The 19,762-nt window shown below is 37.8% G+C and overlaps 1 protein-coding gene across 1 annotated transcript in view; it reads right to left on the bottom strand.

Annotated features, from left to right (window-relative positions):
• Chchd3 (coiled-coil-helix-coiled-coil-helix domain containing 3) overlaps positions 1 to 18,027 on the bottom strand; it is a 326,073-nt gene extending 308,046 nt beyond the window's left edge. The window contains exons 1-2 of the mRNA XM_004626581.2: positions 17,735 to 18,027; positions 7,899 to 7,986 (exon numbers count right to left, since the gene is read on the bottom strand). Coding sequence (XP_004626638.2) covers positions 7,899 to 7,986; positions 17,735 to 17,815 — 169 coding nt within the window. The 5' untranslated portion in view covers positions 17,816 to 18,027. The remainder of the gene's footprint in view (positions 1 to 7,898; positions 7,987 to 17,734) is intronic.
• Between the last annotated feature and the right edge of the window lie 1,735 nt (positions 18,028 to 19,762).

Here is a 19,762-nt window from a genome sequence, read left to right as displayed (position 1 = left end):
ATTTGTTGAAACTGTACTTTCGATTTGATTTGAAACTGTCTCATTGCTATATGTTTATCAATAAAACTTTGAAAAGAAAAAAAAAGAAAAAGAAAAAGGAACCCTTGAAACTCCCTTGAGCAAATTTTTTTTTTTCTTTTTGTGGTACCAGGGGTTGAACTCAGGCCCTTGAACTTGCCAGGCAAGCGCTTATTCTACTGAGCAATCTCCCTGGCCCCTTCCCTTGAAAAATTTATGTTGAGAGACCTGGGCCATCCAGATGGTGCCCTCAAAGTCTGTCAAATTCCAAGAAAGGCACAGTTAAGTGTTTGTCTTATAAACAATATAAAAAAATTAAGTCAAAGACCATATTTTTATATATTGTCTGATGCTTCATGTTTCACTAGAGTGGCTTAATCAATGCCAGCATCTTTTAAATCTTGACATGATTATAAAATTTCTACTTTATAGTTGTTTTATCTTTGATGATCTCCACCATTTTGGTTGTTATGCCCAAGCATAGCATTTGTTCTATGAGAAAATGTAATCTACTACCCCACCACGCACATTAGTGTTCAAAATCTATCCCATAAATGGGTAGTTTCTTTCTGTTATCCATAGTCACTGAAGGTACTGGGAAGCAACACCGGAGTTACCTTCCCGCTGCTGGGTACTATGGCTCTGGGGCTCTACTACAATTCTCATTTCTTTATGCCATATACTTGCCCGGCTGCTGCTGTTAGTAGCTCAAGCTCAAGTAGGTAATCTCTGACCCACTCAATTGCATATGGCACTATCTGGAAGCACTTACGCAGAGTAAATAAAGCAAAGGCAGTCACAGGACAGAGGTCAGTAGTTAAATTTACTAACTAGGAAATTAATGGGCACAAGTGTTGAGTTGCAGGAAATATGGCAAGTTTGACAACGAACATTTTTTTTTTTTTCTTGGCAGAAACAGGGATTGAGCTCAGGCCCTGGCACCTGCCAGGGAAGTGTTTATTCTACTGAGCCATCTCCCAGCCCCCCTCACCAATATTTTAGAAGCTACAGATCTTTTCCTTTTCTTCATGATTTCTCTTTCACCACCACAAGGGGAAAAAAAAAAAAAAAAAAAAAACTATATAGTCAATGACTGGTTGCTACATAAAAGGAAAGTTTCCTATGTATTCATCTGATTTTTAAAGTGAGTTTAAATTTTTGTTGGTTTCTTAAAAAAAAGTCCACAACGAACAATGAACCAAGTGCCACTGAGGATGTGGCCTAGTCAGGAGAGGACTAAGTGAGCCAAGGAGGACTACTTACCACTCCTGTAGCCCTGGTCACTAAGTCCTCCCAGTGTTTCTCTTGGCTGCTTCCACTAGGACTGTGTAACAGTTTACCCTCCTTACCTCTAGTTTACAATTCAGACTTTACATTATCCTTCGAAGAAGCCCTTGACTCACTTTCCCTGCTCAGAAATCCTATTATACCACAACCTACCACATTGCCTTAACAATTTTCTTTTAGCTATAGGGTCAATTAATGACAAAAGAGCTGTACAGGACAGCTTTTCTCATTTATAATGGAAATGGCTTTATTCAGTTGCATGGTGGAAAATACATATTCTTACTTTGGCCTTTTTTTTTTCCATTTTTCTATGTATTTCGTACAGGGTCTCACTACACAGTTTGGATTCATAGTGATCCTCCTGTTTGAAGTCTCGCCAGCACTGAGATTTCAGGCATGTGCCACCACATCCCCACTCTCTTGCTGGCTCAGCATGCCCAGGGGGCGGGGCCAGTGTGGCATGTGGTACAGTGGATCAAACCCTGTCCCTGCACTAGCCAAATGAGGCGGCACTTAGTCTGCTGAGCTATCTCACCAGCCCTACATTGACATTTCTTTGTTAAATATAAATATATCAATGAGAATATCAGCACTGTATTAACTATAAAATAAACTATAAACTATAAAATGTTATTAATATAACTATAAAAATGTTAACTATAAAAATGTTATTAATATCTGGATATTCTTGAAAAAGCAATAAATGCAATTTTCTCACCTTTTATCCTAAATTTAGATGGAATTATAACTGCCTATGAAGCCCTATACTTCCCTAGTATATCCACTTACTAAACTCCAGAAAACCATTACCAGAATTAATCTGGTCTACACACTACATCTCTTAAAAATACTTTCTATATCCTTCTATCCTCTACAAAGTTTGGCTCAAGTCGTCCCCCCCCCTTAATTAGAGGCCTATCTGTTCAAGCTCTGGATCCCAAAGCACTTTCCAACAGAGGCACTGGTGGTATAGTGGTTAGCACAGCTGCCTTCCAAAGTACTTTCCAGACCTCTTTATATAGTCTATTTAATTTACATACTCATTCCCTTACTCAAAAATATTAACAGGTGAGGGGTACTACTGTATAATGTTAAATATGCTTTGACCAAACTAAAAGCTCCTTAAAATCTAAGATCATTGCCATGTTAATCTTGTTGACAGACAAAACTAGCGAAAATGAGTTCTTTAACCATCCATTAGGAAATGATGGCACATACTTGTAATCCCGGCACCCAAGAGGCTAAAGCAAGAGAATCACTGTTAGTTCAAGGGCAGCCTGGGCTATATAGCTGAGTTCAAGGCCAGTCTATATCTAGCAAGACTCTGTCTAAAAAAAATAACAATAATCATCCACTAAATGTGGACTGTTTATGGATTTCCTTTTAAGAGCAGAATATACTGACTAGAAAATTAAATTTAAATCCTTGGAACTTCTAGCCAAATTATCCATTACAACACAAAAAGTATGAATTTGAGACACTGACATCAATGAAGTCTTCTGTATTAAAAGAAATCTAGAATTGCAACTCCCTTCAGATCTTGTAAGTCAAAGAAATAAGCATGGCTTACTTACTTTGAACTCTCTCTATAGTCCTATATCTGAATGTGCCTTAAAGAACTGTTTAAAAATAACTAGGAGGGCCAGATTCTGGAGAAAAGTACACAGAACATAGAGATAAATCTGTTTTCCTAAATTGGCTGTTTTAGTTTTGGCTGTGCTGTTTCCTGCTCAAATTGGTTTCCTACAATTTGTTAAGGCTGCCAAATACTTAGTGATCTCAGTGAGATACTCAACAAAATTGGGCAGATCTTTGTTATTTTTCATAGTGACAAAAAGTTCACAGAGAAACTTGCACAAAGAGGTTAATAATAAAGTGAGTTAATTTGTCTTTTTTCTACATTTATCATTTTCATCTGGCTACTTGTGATTCAAGAAAACAATGCACAGCCTCCAAATATAATTTCCTGTCTGCTCCTTTTCATAACTGATTTGGGATAAGTTTCTTTACCACCAAGCAAGGTAAAGCTTGAGCAATCTGACCTCACTCTAATTCAGAAAAATAAAAAGAAATCAAAGTAGAAAGAAAAAAATCAATATTCAACAATGGTTTTCAAAATCAAAACATGCAAGATCCTAATCAAAAGATAAGTTTATGATTACCAGTATATACAATGCCATCTTCACACAATTTACAATACCAGCCTAAAAAAAAGTCTGGTATAAAAGTGAACCATGATAACTGAAATAACACAGCAAGGAACTTCAGGCAGCGAGGACACAGGTAAGTTCTTCAGAGCACATTCATTTATTAAAGTGGCATTACAATCTGCTGTATGTCACACAGTATATTATTTTGCCCAAACAGCTTTACATGCAAATACTTATTGCAACGAGTCACTGATCTGGTTCAAGGTTTGGCAAAAAATTAGTTTCACTAAAATCTTTAGAGCAACTCACTTTGTTAAAGTACAAATGACATTTCTCAAAACTACAAAAATGACAAAATTTAGTTCCTCTATTCAGAAATCCTAGGCCTCTCAGTCCATATATATACCGCCCTATAGTCACATAAATGAATAAGCTAGGGCAGGTAGGAACAAAAGGCCTATCAAAAAGAATTTTAGTAAATATTAAAAACAACTCACATTTAATATAAAATTTACTTGACACTAAAAAATGTAGAAGACAGGACATTTTTATCAATACATTTTTATAGATTTCAAAAATTATTTCATAACACACAGTACAAGAAATCTACTATTCAATATTAAATAGGGATGAAAATTCCTAAATGAGACAAAAATAAAGAGAATAAAAATTTTGAACCTTCCTACTTTTATTAATATATTTATGCTAACAAACAATAAATCTTTGCTAACATAGACAATCTTCGCTAACACAGACAAATCTTTGCTAACTAACATAGACAATCACAGTCTAACTGCATTCTTTTTTTTTTTTTCTTTAAGCTTTTACTTATTTTATTTATTAGGTAGAAGGTCCCCTACTCAGCTTGGACTCAGATCCTCCTGTCCCAGCCTCCCTAGTGCTGGGATTACAGGCATATGCCACCACACCCAGTTTCAGTGGCTGGCACGCATGACATGGTTTCAGAGCCGGCACAGGATGAGGTACCAGAGATTAAATCTGGTAAGTCTTTGCATTTGCCAGGCAGGAACTTAGACTACTGAGCTATCTCCCCATTCCTCTAACTGCATTCTTAACCTGAAGGCATGAGCATTTCAAAACAGTATGACAATCTTAGTTTTTTATCATGGCTTTAGATTGGAATAGGTAAGGGAAGTCTTGCCAGGGCTTTTTATATAAACATGGTACATGCGGCTGCCAAAGTAACCCAACTTCTCCGAGTCTAAGGAGTCAGTAACCCCACTAAACTTGTAACACACAGGTTGAGAAACTGTGCCAAAGACCAAGCTAACATATGGTGTTCCAGGGGAGCATTCCCAGTTCTCATCTGCCATTAGTACTGGGGCAATGGGATGTAGAAAGGGAAGCAAATACGATCTGACAAGCATAATCATGCAGAGTCATGAATCTCCATTCTTTAGTCATCCTACCATTAAAATCATTTAATAAAGCTCACATGCCAAGCACCAGCGTACTCTATAGACCAGTAGAAATGTTCCGTATCTGTTCTTTCCATTGTGGTGGCCACTAAAGACATGCAGTTACTCAGCATGAAATCTGGCCAGTGATAGTGAGAAAATGACAGTTTTATTTTACTAATTTTTATATGACTTCTAATAGTCACATGTGACAAGTCGTTATCAGTCAGAGTGTATAATGTTAGCCTGACCATCAAAATATAAGGAGCATTCTAAGACTTCCAGTGCCTAGGCTGTCAATGGACCAAAGAGTGTGTCAGCCATGCCAATCTGCAAAGGAAAGGGACAGGTCCAGAGCATATCGTGCCATCAGTGTAATACTCCACAGGCCATATACACCACAGGATCTACCAACCCACATCTGCACTGAGTATTAGTTTAAGAAACCAACCCAAGAAAGGACACATGCTGTCCCTTTCATTTACTGCTGCATGCGAGTTACTATGTGAGAGCTAGACGCTAGAAGCACTTATAGACAGAAGACTCTTTCCTAAGTAAGCAGAACATCATTATACCATAGCTCTTTCTTGTGACTAATTTCCACCACATCCTTCCTACAAATGAAGGAGAGTGGCACTCAAATTATAGTAAAACAGTATTTGCTGTAGAGGCTTCAGATGGATGAGAATTTAATTCTCACCTCCTTGCTCACCACTTCATGTGACTTTGTTTTTTGTTTGTTTTTTAATTAATTTTATTGAGAAACAAATAGCAATGAGGAAGTTTCACACCTATGTGACTTTGGGCAAAATAATTAATCACTTCAAGTCTCAGTTACCTTCTACATAAAATGGCTCAATAACAATTCCTCTCTCATAGGGTTATAAAATAAGAAATATCTAAAGATTTAACAGAACACCTGCTATATAATAAACATCATTTAAGTTTTATCTATCATTATTTAATCACTATTTTTTCATCATCATAAAATCTTCTCAGCAAAGTGGGTAGAAAAATAATCTACTTAAAACAAATATTTTAGAATATCAATTTTATTTTATTTTTTTTTTTTTAGGGAAGGGTTCATGGGGTGTTCAGGGTCTCACTACTAGATCGGACTCGTAGCGATTCTCCTGTTCACAGCCTCCCAATGCTGGGATTATAGGCACGCAAAACCACGCCCAGTCTCAATACCCCATCTCAGCACGCCCTGAGCTATTTGGCCAGCCCCTAGAATATCAATTTCAGAAATACGTATATATCAAAAGGTATTCTTGGGGCTGGGGAGACGGTTCAGTAGAATAAGTGCTTGCCTGGCAAGTGTAAGGTCTGAGTTCAATCCCTGGTTCCGCAAAAAAAAAAAAAAAAAAAAAAAGCCTGGACTACGCAGTAACAATAACCCTGTCTTAACAATAACCAAATCATAAGGAAATGCATGGAATTATATTCAAAAATGATTAAAAATAGAAAATGGCTAATGTATAACCTATATTAATTCCACAAACAATGACTTACTAAGAAGCAGGTACCCCTCTACAAGCTGGTAATTCATTTGTGAAAAGACAAGGGACTAAGGTTGATGTGCTCAGGTTCTGATGAAGGTAAGAGCCACAGTGGGCAAACAGAGGAAGGGAGGTAGGGCAGAATGAACGATGAGATGATGCCGAGAAGGTAGAATGGCCAGTTGTGGAGACCAAGAAAACCAGTTGAGGGGCTGGGGAGATAGCTCAATAGAATAAGCCCTTGACTGGCAAGTGCAAAAGCCTGAGTTCAATCCCCAGTTCCGCCAAAAAAAAAAAAAAAAGAAAGAAAGAAAACCACTTGAGATGATATGCTGTGTGACACAGAGAGCCACCACTGAGACAAGACATGAAGTAATTTACTTTTTCAAATCTACAAGGGCCTTTGTTAGGCAAAGGAGCCAGTTAGGCATCTCTGGTGAGAGGTATGGTAAGAAATGATGGCTGTCTCTGCATTGGACCAAAGAGTTAGACCTGAAAAGACATAGTGTATTCAAACTCATCTTCAAGATGGAGCTGACAAGACCAGCTAAGGCTTGATGTAAGGGCTAAGGAAAAGAGAAAACAAGGTGAATCTTTCTCAACTCTCTTATTTAAAAAACGGTTTGGAAAAGGCAAAAACTATTCATCTTGGCTATCCTTACTCTGAATATACCAGAAGCTCAATTCACATTTACTCACTTACTGATGGGGGAGGTCAAAAGCACCCCGAGTGAATGGAACATGGGCAGCAGCATCTCATCCTTCTCAATTTCACCACATGGAGCAGGATTTATCCTTTTCTAATATAGAAAAGCCTCAAATAGTGTAAAACTAATCATTTTAGTTATTTTCTTGTTGCTTTTCACAATAACCTGCAAGTCCATTTCTCATTTGGGCAGTAACAAGAACAGTACTAGACACTTAGCAAGCACTCAATAAGCATCTGTAGGATGAACAGATGGGTGGGTTGGGAAAGAAGAAGAGAAAGTGTTAGGCCTTTTATCCCCTTCTTACCCAGCAAGACCTACAGATAAAATAAGGCTTCCTAATTCTCTATGGATTTAACACCATATTTTTATCAATAACTAAGACTGACTTTCATGAAGTAAACATTTTATACACTTAAAAACTTTTATTAGAAAATAACATTGTTTCAAATACTTAACAATTTAGAACAATAAATCACTATTTTCTAAGTTCAAATTTTTATAAGATTTACTCCTAAATATACAATATCCTAATAGCAGTCCATTTTACACTTCAAGATATGAAATCACCTTCTAACATTACTAGAAGTTTTAGGAGTTAAATAAGAAAACAAAATTTCCAAAGACTACTTGAAAGTAAATTCATTTGTTGTGCCAAGCCTTTTAAAAACCCAGAGGATTTCTAACATTCCGTATAAAAAGTTGAATATCCAAAAAGCAAAAAGACAGAGGAAAGTTGAATTTGACTACTGAGCAAACATTTTCCATTTAAAAATTTTCAATTAAAAAATACATAAATTGAAATGCTTTTGATACCTGAGGCACCATAAATACCAGAATACCGCTGAGACTTCGAACCAGATGGAGAGGATTCCTTCATTCGATCAATCACATTTTCTGAAAGCTGAAAAAGCAACATCAAAATAAAAATCAATGGTAAAAGAACAAGAAAGAAGAACAGTGCAATAACATCGTACAATTTAGTCTTTCACATCAATATGTATAACAAATAGCCTACAGAACAGTGGGCTAAATCTAATAATCATAAAATCAGTTGTGAGTCAGAGAATAGTTTTAAAAGTTTAAGATACACAACAATACTTCTTCATTTCTTCTAATGCACTGCTAATTGCTCATTATAAATAACTTTTCTCCTCATTTTATGCTGTGTACTGAATTGTAATCTCAGAGAAAATGTAAACCATCAGAATTCCTTTAACTTTCTCCCCTAATCCTACAAATGTACTTGTGTAATAACAAGCCTTAGCTCCTTCTTTCCCAATGGTCCCAAAGAAAACACTGTTCTTTCCTCCCTTCTTCCCTCCTGTTCAAGATTAGTCACATACAATCACTCTTTCAACAAACTTTTTAGGTACTGTGCAAAAGGAACTAGGCATACCTTGAGAATTTACAAAGTTACCAAGTTAGTTAAAGTAAAGCGGAAACAACAGGTACAAGGCAATCAAATATAATGTAAAGGACATGACTTGAGTTACAATCCTGTACAGAAACAAGGATAATGCTGGAGCAGAGTGTCAGGGAAGACCAACAACAGAAGGATGCAGAGAAGAAGAGGATTGGACAAGAGGAGGGAATCACTTTAAACATACATGAGAAATGGGTTTGCCACCTTGGACATCCAAATGGACCTATCATGTAGGCAGCAAGCAACAGGACCGAAGTTCTGAGGAACACTTGTGTCCAGAGATTTGAGTCATTGGCTCTACAGTTACTACTGGGTCATTCTTTTTTATTTCTCCTGATGGTGGTTACCACGATCTGATGTTTCTTGTTTATCGTCTGACTTTCACAAGAGAGAAAGCTTCATAAAAACATGGAGGTTGCTTACTTATCACCATATTCTCAGAGCCTAAAAAAGCCTGGTTAATAAAATTGTTAGGTTACTAAAACGGCATGAATAAACAAAGGGCTGAAACAGAAAAGGGGGGACATAGTGAAAGAGAGATACACATTTAAGATTTTAAACTCTTAGTAAGTTATTCGGTTTAAAAAATCTAAACTATAGCCACAGGACAATCAGGCATACTGATGGTTTAGAAGCAGGGTAATGGTATGATAAGATTTACATTTCAGAAAGATGACTTTGGCTAGAGTGTAAAGAACAGATTGGAAAGAGATAAGAACAGAAGAAGGACCCCTGAAGGAGGCCAAAGGACCAATTAAGAAGCCATTAAACATATGTCTACCCAAAACTTCATTATTTACAAGAATATGTCAACAGTTGTCTGTGGCAAAAGGAAAGTACTGCATTGAGCAGGTAGAAATTGGAGTAGTCCTTGACTACTCAGGATAGTAATCTACCCAAATTCCTTGATATGGAATTCCTGGGCTGGTCTTTAATGACCTCTTTTCTCTTCTGGTAGTGAAGAGGGATGTTGGAGTCTGGCTTTGAGCCAGAATTCTTGAGTTCAGGAAACAGCATTATTCAAAATAGCAAGTAGAAAAAAACAAATATCTATTGAATGGATAAAAAAAAAAAAAAAAAAAACTACACATCCATGCAGTTCAGCAATAAATAATAATATCCTAATAAAGCTACAGTGCAGATGGCCCTAAAATTAAGCTAAATGGAAGAAGTCAAATATAAAAGGTCATAGATACTGCATGATTCTAATTATTATATGAACCACCCAGAAAAGGCATCACTATAGAAAGAAGACTGGTAAGCAGTTGCCTAGGACTAGGGTATGAATAGTGATTAACCATAAACTGACACAAGAGATCTTGGTCAGTAATGAAAATGTTCTAAAAGTGGATTGTAGTAATGTTGTGTGACACAGTAAACTTATTAAAAGATGTAGAATTATACACTTAATACAAGTGTGTTTCATGGCACGTACATTATTGCATAAAAAGTTATAACAAGAAGAGCTACTATAGTAATCCAGGAGAAAACCTAATCAAAAGACATTTAGACTCAAGATAGCCTACACTCATGAAGTACTTATCATAGATTTATGCCAGGCACTATACTAACCTAAGAATTTCACTTACTTAATCTTTAACAAGACTGGGAGATAAATTTTATTATCTCTATTTTATAGGCAAGGAACCTGGAGACACAGCAAATAATCCTCGCCCTGGATCATATAATTTATCAGCACAGTCAGGATTCAAACCTGAAGTCAGTAATTCTGGCTCAAAAGCCAAACTCCAACATCCTTCTTCACTAACAGAAGGGAATAGAAGTCATTAAAGACCACCCCAGGGATTCCATTTCAAGGAATTGGGTATATCACTATCCTGAGTAGTCAAGGACCTTCTTCCAATTTCTACTTGCTCAACTCACTACCCTCTCTCCTTTTACCAAGGATAAATGTTGACATATTCTTGTAAAAGTCACCAGTGATCATGTTATTCACATTTATATACATATATTTTATTACATTTACAAACACCATATGTATATGATTGTGGAATGCCCTCCCCCAAATTTTCTGACAGTCCACTCTGCTGGTTCTCTAAGAATTCTGGCCATGTGTTCTTTACTAAGGATTCCCCTCTGCTGTCTACTCAAATGTTAAAGGGCCCTACCTGCTGTTCTCTGCCTTTGTTCTGTTCTCATTCCATGTAGTCTGGTAACTCTCATCCAATCCCTTGTTTTTGAACTATTTCTGATAAATTAGCAAAATCTAAATCCAGTATCTCTAGCCCAGTACCTGTCCTTAGAAGACAGCCTTCCTACACTCAATTGCTTAATGAACATCTTCCCTTGGGGAAATCAGAAGCATCTCACATATGTCCAAAACTGAACTCACATTTGCCAAAAACCTCTTCTTCCTTCTACTTCCTTACTCTGTGAAACTACCTCCACCCAGCTGCCCAAGTCAGAAAATAGGATCTGTCAAAAACTCCTTTCTTCATTCTTTGGTCCATGACTTCTCAATCCATAAGTGTTTAGTGAATTTATCATCCCATTTCTCCTGCTCCATTTTATAGTACCATGAATAATCCTCCTAAAATGCAAATCTGACTATGCTAACTCCTTGCTTCAAAGCCTACCAGAAGCTACCAGAAGTAGTACACCTAAATCTAAAGACCAATGATTTAACATTAAACTTATTCATTCAGTCCCACCCATATAATAAAAATGCATCATTCCTCTTAAAGAGATCAAATGAGACTTCATTTTAGAATTAGATCCTAAATGTTTAGAGTTTAGATTTGTGTATTAATCTTCATATACATCACTTGCTGTAATTAATATAGTACATTAACATATGATATGAAGCATATATATGAATCAAATGAGCTTATGTATCACATTTTATACTTCATATTTATACTACATATTAATATTTAATGAAGTAGGCTTAATAAAATACATTAAATGTGATATGTAAAACTTAAGTGATATATAAACCTTATTTAACTTGTACATACATGACATATATATTCAATGTACTATATTAATGTTACAACATATTATATATACACTAGATAATGTATTATATCCATCACATACAGTATGTATAATGTACTACATGCCATAATATACAATAAACTGCTACACATCCAACATCACTTTTATGAATATATAAAGTTAAACTGTTACACATCCAATAACACTTCTATGAGTATATAGTTAATTGAATTTCATATAATTCTTACATATATAATTATAATTTTATAATTTATATTTCTATATTTCAGGCTGAAGTCAAAGCACTAGTTACAAATATTCAACTAATCAGGAAGTGAATGTTTGCTCAAATCCAGTATTACCTTCTAAATACCTCCATCTACTTCTCATCCAAATTTGTATCTTGCACCTATCTATGGGCACTACAAAAGGTCTTGCCAATTGCCAAAATATCATCCCTTGAGACAGTTTTAAAAAAAATGAAAAGGTGGCCCACGATGAAGTTGTATTACTCTAGGGAAGTCACTCCAACAAGCCTCATTTCCTATATCTGAAAAACAAAAATATTTACCTCCAACATATCATATGGTTGCCTTGAAAAGTCAATCTTCTTTTGTTCTTGCAATCATTCCAAAACTGCACCGTTAGGCCCTTCAAAGAAGCTTCAATGACAGTCTACAGCTGTGACTGTGTCATCAAGCACTACCACCCAACCCCCAGTCTATGTGAAGCTATGCTGGCCCAAAGCAACAGGCATGCTGTTGTGGTTTGTATATGAAATTCATGTTCTCTGAACTCAAGTTCCAGTCACTATAGTAAGTACAAACTGGTACACACACCTGATCTCCTCTTGAATAGGAGCATTCACTCACTTGTAAAGTAGCTGACAAGATTTAGAGTTCTTGGCCAAGGTTATACACAAAATCTGCAGAACAACACTTCACTTTTGTGTGATGAAAACTGACCCCCCCAGAAAAAGGTCAAAGGTACAATGTAAGCCTCTGCAAGAACTGGCCAAGAAACCTCTGTAGAAAGATGCTAATGAATAAGTCATTTTTCTCTAAACTAAAACTTCAGCATTCAGGTTTAATTGCAGTGTTGCAACTTTGCAATAAATAAGTGGGTTTGGGGTTGCAGTTTGGGTCCTCGTCTCTAAAAGTTTTGCCATTACTGGTCTACAAACTAAAAGAGCCAGTTCTCACCTCAGGGGCAATCACAGGAATCAGGCTTCGCATCTGTAATCTCACTACTCAGGAGGCTAAACAAGTGGCAAGCTCCAAATCAGCCTGGGATCTTAGCAAGAAGAACCCATTCAAAACAAAAAGAAACGGTCTAGGGAAATAGCTCAAGAATGGGGTTCTTACCTAGAGGGAGCTAGGCAAAGGGTTCACCCCTAGTGCCCGAGAGAAGCAGACCTGCCACACTCAGAACAGACCTGGCCCATTCACCTGTTCTTTACTACTTTTAAAGATAAATTCAAGGGCCAGGGAGATAGCTCAGTAGAATAATTGCTTGCTTGGCAAGTACAGAGTCCTGAATTCAATACCGAGTACCGCAAAAAAAAAAAAAAAAAAAAGATAAATTCAAGCAAGTCAAACATGCTGATTTTAAATTAGTACCACTCCCCACACCAGTGTACTCCAGAGAAGAGGATGTATGTCATCAAATCTTCCCACTCATCTCTCTCCACCTACTTTGTTTGGTATTATTGAAAATTAGCACAAACATGCCACCCACTAATTCAGAATCCAGTATCTTCTCAGAGACAGAAGACTAGATGAGACAAAGAAAAACTATTCCACACCCCAGGAGCAGAGCAAAAAAAAAAAAAAAAAATTCATTCTAAGTTGCCCTTCTCAAAGTCAAGTCAGGAACCACAAGAGACAGAAATCAGATTCACCACATACCTAACAGTTTTTCTTCCAGGTGTATCTTAAGTTGATTAAAGAAATCAGAACCTTTTTCTTTCTCGATCTTCTTTGGGTTTGCTTTTCAACTGTCTTAGACCCAGGCTCCAAAAACTGCCATTATTATTTGGGAAACAGAATACCCAAATATATGTTTAAAGGGCCTAAAGCCCAGGAGAAATATCACACATATACAGGGAAATATATAAAAAATATGCAACTCTTAGTTTATGTTGAAGTTTGCTACTTGTTCCTTAACACCTGTCATTGATAGAAACCATGAAATTCTGTCTTTTAAACATCCTAGCAAGCTTAACATGGTACCATGCCCAAGAAATTCTCATCATCTAAAGTTTAAAGGGACCAATCATCTACCAGTTAACAATATTCCTGAACACTCCCCAATGGCAGACTGTATTTGTAATCTCTGCTAACTTACTCCCTCCAGAATCTTCAGTTAACACCTCACATTGTGATTTCTTCATTGAGGGGCTTTCAACTGCCAAAACCTCCCACAGCATGAGATGTGTCCCACATAGGTATCCATGCTGCCATATCTGGCTCCTGTGAATTTCAGCTTATAACTTCAAGGCCAACTGTAGAGATACACTGATGCCTGGAAACCATGCTAATAAATATTACTTTGAAAATGATAACTCATTGAAGTTGACATTTGCTCTAGTCGAGTTCACTCACAGCTTTGATGTTTCAGATAAACTTGTGAAAGACTGAGTCATAAGCATACTTTCAAAGCAGACACAGCAGGTGGTCACCAAAATCCTGTTAAGCACAAGTAATGTGACTAATAAAAATGCTTGGTCTTTCTATGACTAGAAATTTATTTTAAACATAGAGAGGCCAAACCAAGAGAACAGCCTCTCATCTAACCGTTATGAGTAGTGTCAGATTCAAAGTTGGAATCAGGTGTGAGAACAGTTATTTTATGCAAGGCAGGAAAAGGCAATAGTTGCTGAGGATGAAGGAGGAAAAAAGACCCTATAAATATTATGAAAATCATACCTGATAGGTGAGAAGAAACTCTGAACTTAAAAATTCTAAGTAAGTCCTTTAATTGCTAGTTATTAAGCACTTCAACAAGAAAAATATGGAGAAACAATCTATTCATAAATTGGGCCTAGTTACTGAAATTCTTTGCTCACTAAATGTTACTCATGATATATTAAAATAAATGAAGATGAAAACGCAAAAAGACTGTGGAATAACACAGAGATAGTTTATCAGTAGTATTTCACTTTGGTGTACTACTGTTTCTTACAACCGATGAACAAAATGTTAGAAAAAGCAATCCAAGTTTCAAAGATTTCTGCAGCCAAGTTGAATTAACCCATCTGCAATTCAAAAATGAAGTTCGAGCCTCATGAGCTCCATGTTTTAACCAACCAAGCTAAAAATGCATTGCTTAAAAACTGAATTTCCATGCTCAAAGGGGACAGATGACTGTTTCAAGCCAAATAAAATATAAAGATATAAAGATGAACATAAAGCAACTTTTTAAAAAAACTCACAAAATGGGTCTCCACTCCCAGTATGCACCCTATTAGTGTGCACACTTGTGGGAATACAACATGCTATTTATCAAGTTATTTTAAGATCATGGAAGCTTATACATTCATTCTCTTGAACAGCTGTAACAATAGCTACTGCTAAGTGCAAATGCTGGTGAAGTTAGGCTGGAACACCCAGATACGATGAATAAGCAAACAATCAAGTAACTTGTCCGAAACTACAGAGTTAAAGCTAGAGTTCAAATCCAGGTGTGTTTGGTTCCAAAGCACATGCTCTTTATACTACACTACATGGCACTTGCAAAGAATCACAGAATCTTGATTGTAAAAGGAATGCTATCATAATGACTTCTGTTAAAAATCTATGGGTCAGGTGCTTCACTTACCTTAATTCATCTTCTTCCCTCAACCAATCAAGGGAAGTAACAGTATTCCCCTTTATGAATAGATAATCGTCAGAGATCTGACTCAGTCAAAACCAAAGACTAATATATTACCTAAGTTTTAAGGTGAGGTCTGCTTAATGTCAAGTTGACACTTTTCACCATGACCTCAAATCAAAACGACCTCTAAGTACTCAACAACTCAACAGTGTGGCATTTTTTCAGGAAACTGCAATAGGCTGTGTACAGTTTCAAGAAACTTACAGTGCCACTGAGCTTACAGAATTTCAGAACTAGAGAATCCCAGAGACCTAAGAGATGCACTCAGCTCCATTATTTTGCAGATGAGAAAGCTGAAACTCATAGATTACATATCATCCTTGAAAAAGGATTTGAAGAAATAGGGATCAAAAGAAGAGATTCCAGGTGAAAGATATATTCTGAAAACACAGAAGTCAAAATGAGCATAATGGGGCTGGAGAGCTAGGTCAGCTGTCTAAGCACCTGCCTCGCAAGCACGAGACATGGCTTTGATCCCTGGTAAGCATACATCACATCATGTTAGCCCCCGTGTGCCAGCCACAAATGCAGGCATGGTGGCACACACCCATAATTCCAGTACTGGGGAGGCTGAGGCAGGATCACTATGAGTCCAGGCTGCTATAGGGGGACCTTATACCAAATTAATTAATTAATGAGTGAAGTATGTGCTTGAATTTAACAATACTAATTAAATGTGGTATATGAAAATGAAGACCATTTCAGCAAAGCTGCTTGTCCAAAGGGCATAGTTCATTGAAAGTGTTTAAAAAGCTTTTTAAACAACCTGACCACTTTAATCATACATAAACATATGCCTATTGTCATGTTTATCCTATTCAACCTTGTATTTGATATGCATCTCCACACTGTAGTCAAATGCTCTTCCAATTTGTTTTGTTATTATCACTGTCATCACTAGAAAATGGGAACATGAATTTATTCATGTTTTAAAATCTTCTCACTCGGCCGGGGAGATGGCTCAGTAGAATAAGCGCTTCCCTGGCAAGCGAAAGGGTCTGAGTTCAATCCCCAGTTCCGCCAAAAAAATAAAATAAAATAAAATCATCTCACTCCAAACAGACTGTACTTTTTTTCTTAAAAGTCTTTTTCGCTCTCCAGCCTTAGACACTATGCCAAGATTGAAAGGCAAGTTTTTATTTTACTCCAAAGCGTACCAACTAAACCACAATTCCACAAATATTGCAGCCTCAGGTCGTATTTAATTACAAAGTGTAGTACTAGCATTCAATAATATGATATATGAAGAAATACAGGTCACAGACCAAAAACTGAGTTCAGCAGTCTGAATTTCTATAAAGAAAACTTTAATAAATTCTTCTCAAGATAACAATTGTAGAGGAAAATATTTATGAAGTTTATTTCAATATTTATGAAGTTTATTTCGTAGTAACAAGTGCTAAAAAGATTTTACACATTTAATTTATTGATGCTGGCTGTATAATAACAGAAAGAAAAATATAAATTATTATAAAACTTTGCATGAGTTAAAAGTGCTTTATTTACTAGGCTCTGGCATCATACTTCCAAAAATGTGACGATCCAAATTCAGGTGGAGCAGAGAAGGTGTTAGTGAAGTGAATGCTGGAATACACACTCCCTAAAGTCATATTCAATTTATGTATCAAGTACACACAGAGGGCATAAAAATATTCTCTCCAACAGTCTTGTCAGGACTATACTACTTCTACCAGCCTGAAGAATTTCAAACCTGTCTCAACTCCTGTCTAACTGGCAGACAGTACACCTGAAACAACTGGACCTAGTCCAAAATGTAGGCACAGGCCTCAGAGTAGCTGCCTGGGGAAAGGGGCTATCAGATGAAAGTGAAGGAGGCTGACGCCAAAAGTCACCCAGGCAGCCCAGAAAGACTGTGCGCATGGGTGTAGGGGACGGGTGTGTGTGTGTGCGTGTGTGTCGGGGACTTTTAACCAAAGTATCAGGAGAGTATTAAGTGGCATAAAGCAAACAGGAGAGCCTTAAAACGTCACTTCACCCTGAAAGAGAAAACGTTGGCGTGGCAAAGCAGAGTCTGGGTCCTGAACACTAAGGGAAAAACCCACAGAGACACAGTGAGGGACGGATTCCAAATAACGTCCTGCAACTAGTGAGCTGGTCGGACCAGACTGAGTCCACGGAGGGTCCACTTCAACCTGACATCCCCCAGCCGCCCAAGAACACTGTCTAGCACTTAGAACGCCACCAGAAACGATCTCTTAATGAATGTCCCAAGTTCTTAAAACTCCGAAGTTCCTTGACCTAGACTTCTGGCGGGACAACACTGGAGATTCGGCAGAAAGTGACCAGGCCGAGCGGGTTCCCAGAAACGCTGGAGTGACGGGGTCCGAGTCCGAGTCCGAGTGCTGGCCCTCTGCCCGCCCACTACACTCACCCGGATGCCCTTCACCACGGTGATGTTCTCGTTCTCATCCGCCTCGAAGGTGACCCGGCGGGTGCTGGCCGTCCCGCCCATTGTTCCTGCCTCAGTCCCCGCAGAGTCGACTGCGGACCCACGAGCACGTCAGGAACCGCGCGCACACACGCGCGTGGAGGGCAGGACACTTCCCTCGCCCAGCAGGAGGAAGGCCGTGACCCCGAGGAGCAAGGAGAAGGCGCCGGACCTAAATTCCCGCCTCCTCCGGTCACGTGCCGGAAAGAAAGCCTCGGGTTGGTCAAAGATGCAAAGCACCCGCCTCTACTCGGTAAGAGCACTCGGATTGGCCGGCCTGGACCCGGATGCTATGGCAACAAGTAGTGTTTGACAAGGCTTCCGGAGCCCCCACGGGTAGTGGGAATTGTAGTCTCGGCCTGGCGCGATAAGCACTGAGACAGTACAGTATTACTTTACTCTGGAGCGCTAACCAGGAGCAGAGCATTGTGGGAGTAGTAGTCTTCAGAAGTAGAAACAACTAGCTGGGGAACTTTCAAGGAAGCTCTTTCATCCAAAAAACGTGCTTTGAAAACATTATTCTAGAAATTTAAATTAGACATAATCTCTTAATGGAATTCACAGTTGAGTTATCCCCAGTGAAGTATCCCCTATGTGGCAAATCTTCACACAAAAATTAGCATTGCATTATGTTAGTCTGAACTATTTTTAAAAAGGCATTTGTCTATGTGCCTGAACATAGGCTACTGTGTACTCTATTTATTTTATATCTCTTTGTAAAGTACAATTTCCAATATAACAGTTTTCAAATCTGCATAAAAGGAACGAGGAGACAAGTGAATGCTGCATATTTGTTTCCTAAGTTTCCATCTGCTTCCACTTCATTTACAAAAGTAAGATTAGATTGGGGGAAGACAAAAAAATCACTAATTACGGCATGAATCAGCAGAGGATTTAGAGCTATAGCTGACAAAGCTGAGATGATCTAGTGTGGAAAGGTTTTAATTCAGTATTTCACCTGTATAAGACCAAGATCATTTTTAAGTTATACATGTACACATTTAAGTACTTTTTGCTAAACACTCTGTTGTACCTAACTTTAGCCATTGGACATTAGACTTAAAAAGGCAAATGTAGTTACTTTTTTTTTTTCTTTTCAGTACCGGAGATTGAACTCAAGACCTTGCACTTGTCAGGCACGTGTTTATTCTACTGGCCTATCGCCCTGGCCCTGTAGACACTTTAGAAATTAAATGATAAAGCACCTGCAAGCAGACACAGAGGTCCGGGGTTTGATCTCCAGGCCTTCCATGCCTGCCCCAACTCTGGGGCACGCTGAGAGGGCCATTGAGACTGGGCATGGTGGTGCGTGCCTGTAATTCCAGGCTCTTGAGAGGCTGTAAACAAGCAGATCACAAAGAGTCAGATCTAATAGTGAAACCTTGAACACCCTGTAGACCCTTCCCTAAAATACAAAAAAAGAAAAAAAGAAAGAAAGAAAGAAAGAAAGAAAGAAAGAAAGAAAGAAAGAAAGAAAGAAAGAAAGAAAGGAAGGAAGGAAGGAAGGAAGGAAGGAAGGAAGGAAGGAAGGAAGGAAGGAAGGAAGGAAGGAAATTAAATGAGTGGTGCGGCTAAGGCTACAGTTCAGTGATAGTATACATCTGGCCCTAGTTTCAAACCCCAGCACTACAAAAGAACCAAAGACATTAGTTGAGTAATGGTATTATTTTCATTTAAACTTTTTCAGCATTAGAAGCAATGGACCCAGTATACCATGGTACCCTCTAGGCCAAGGGTCACACAGCAGTACGGTAGCATTTCTGAATTTATTTATATGCTAATCTATTACTGTAAGAATTTTTAGGGCTGAAACAAGTCTTTTTCCTCTCTCTGTATATACATAGGCAGTAACAGAAGTTGCTTATATCTCATCATTTTGTCTTTTCAGCACATAGGAACATAAATTGTACTTTAGTTTTGCAATTTTGAAGCTACATGCTACTTTATATTTCTCAAATTATGTAATATATA

This window comes from Octodon degus, unplaced genomic scaffold, assembly GCF_000260255.1.
Source record: "Octodon degus isolate 3935 unplaced genomic scaffold, OctDeg1.0 scaffold00015, whole genome shotgun sequence".
In the NCBI taxonomy this organism is placed as follows: Eukaryota; Metazoa; Chordata; class Mammalia; order Rodentia; family Octodontidae; genus Octodon; species Octodon degus.
Note: the sequence above shows the minus strand (reverse complement) of the source record. Positions and strands in the feature narration are given on the sequence as shown.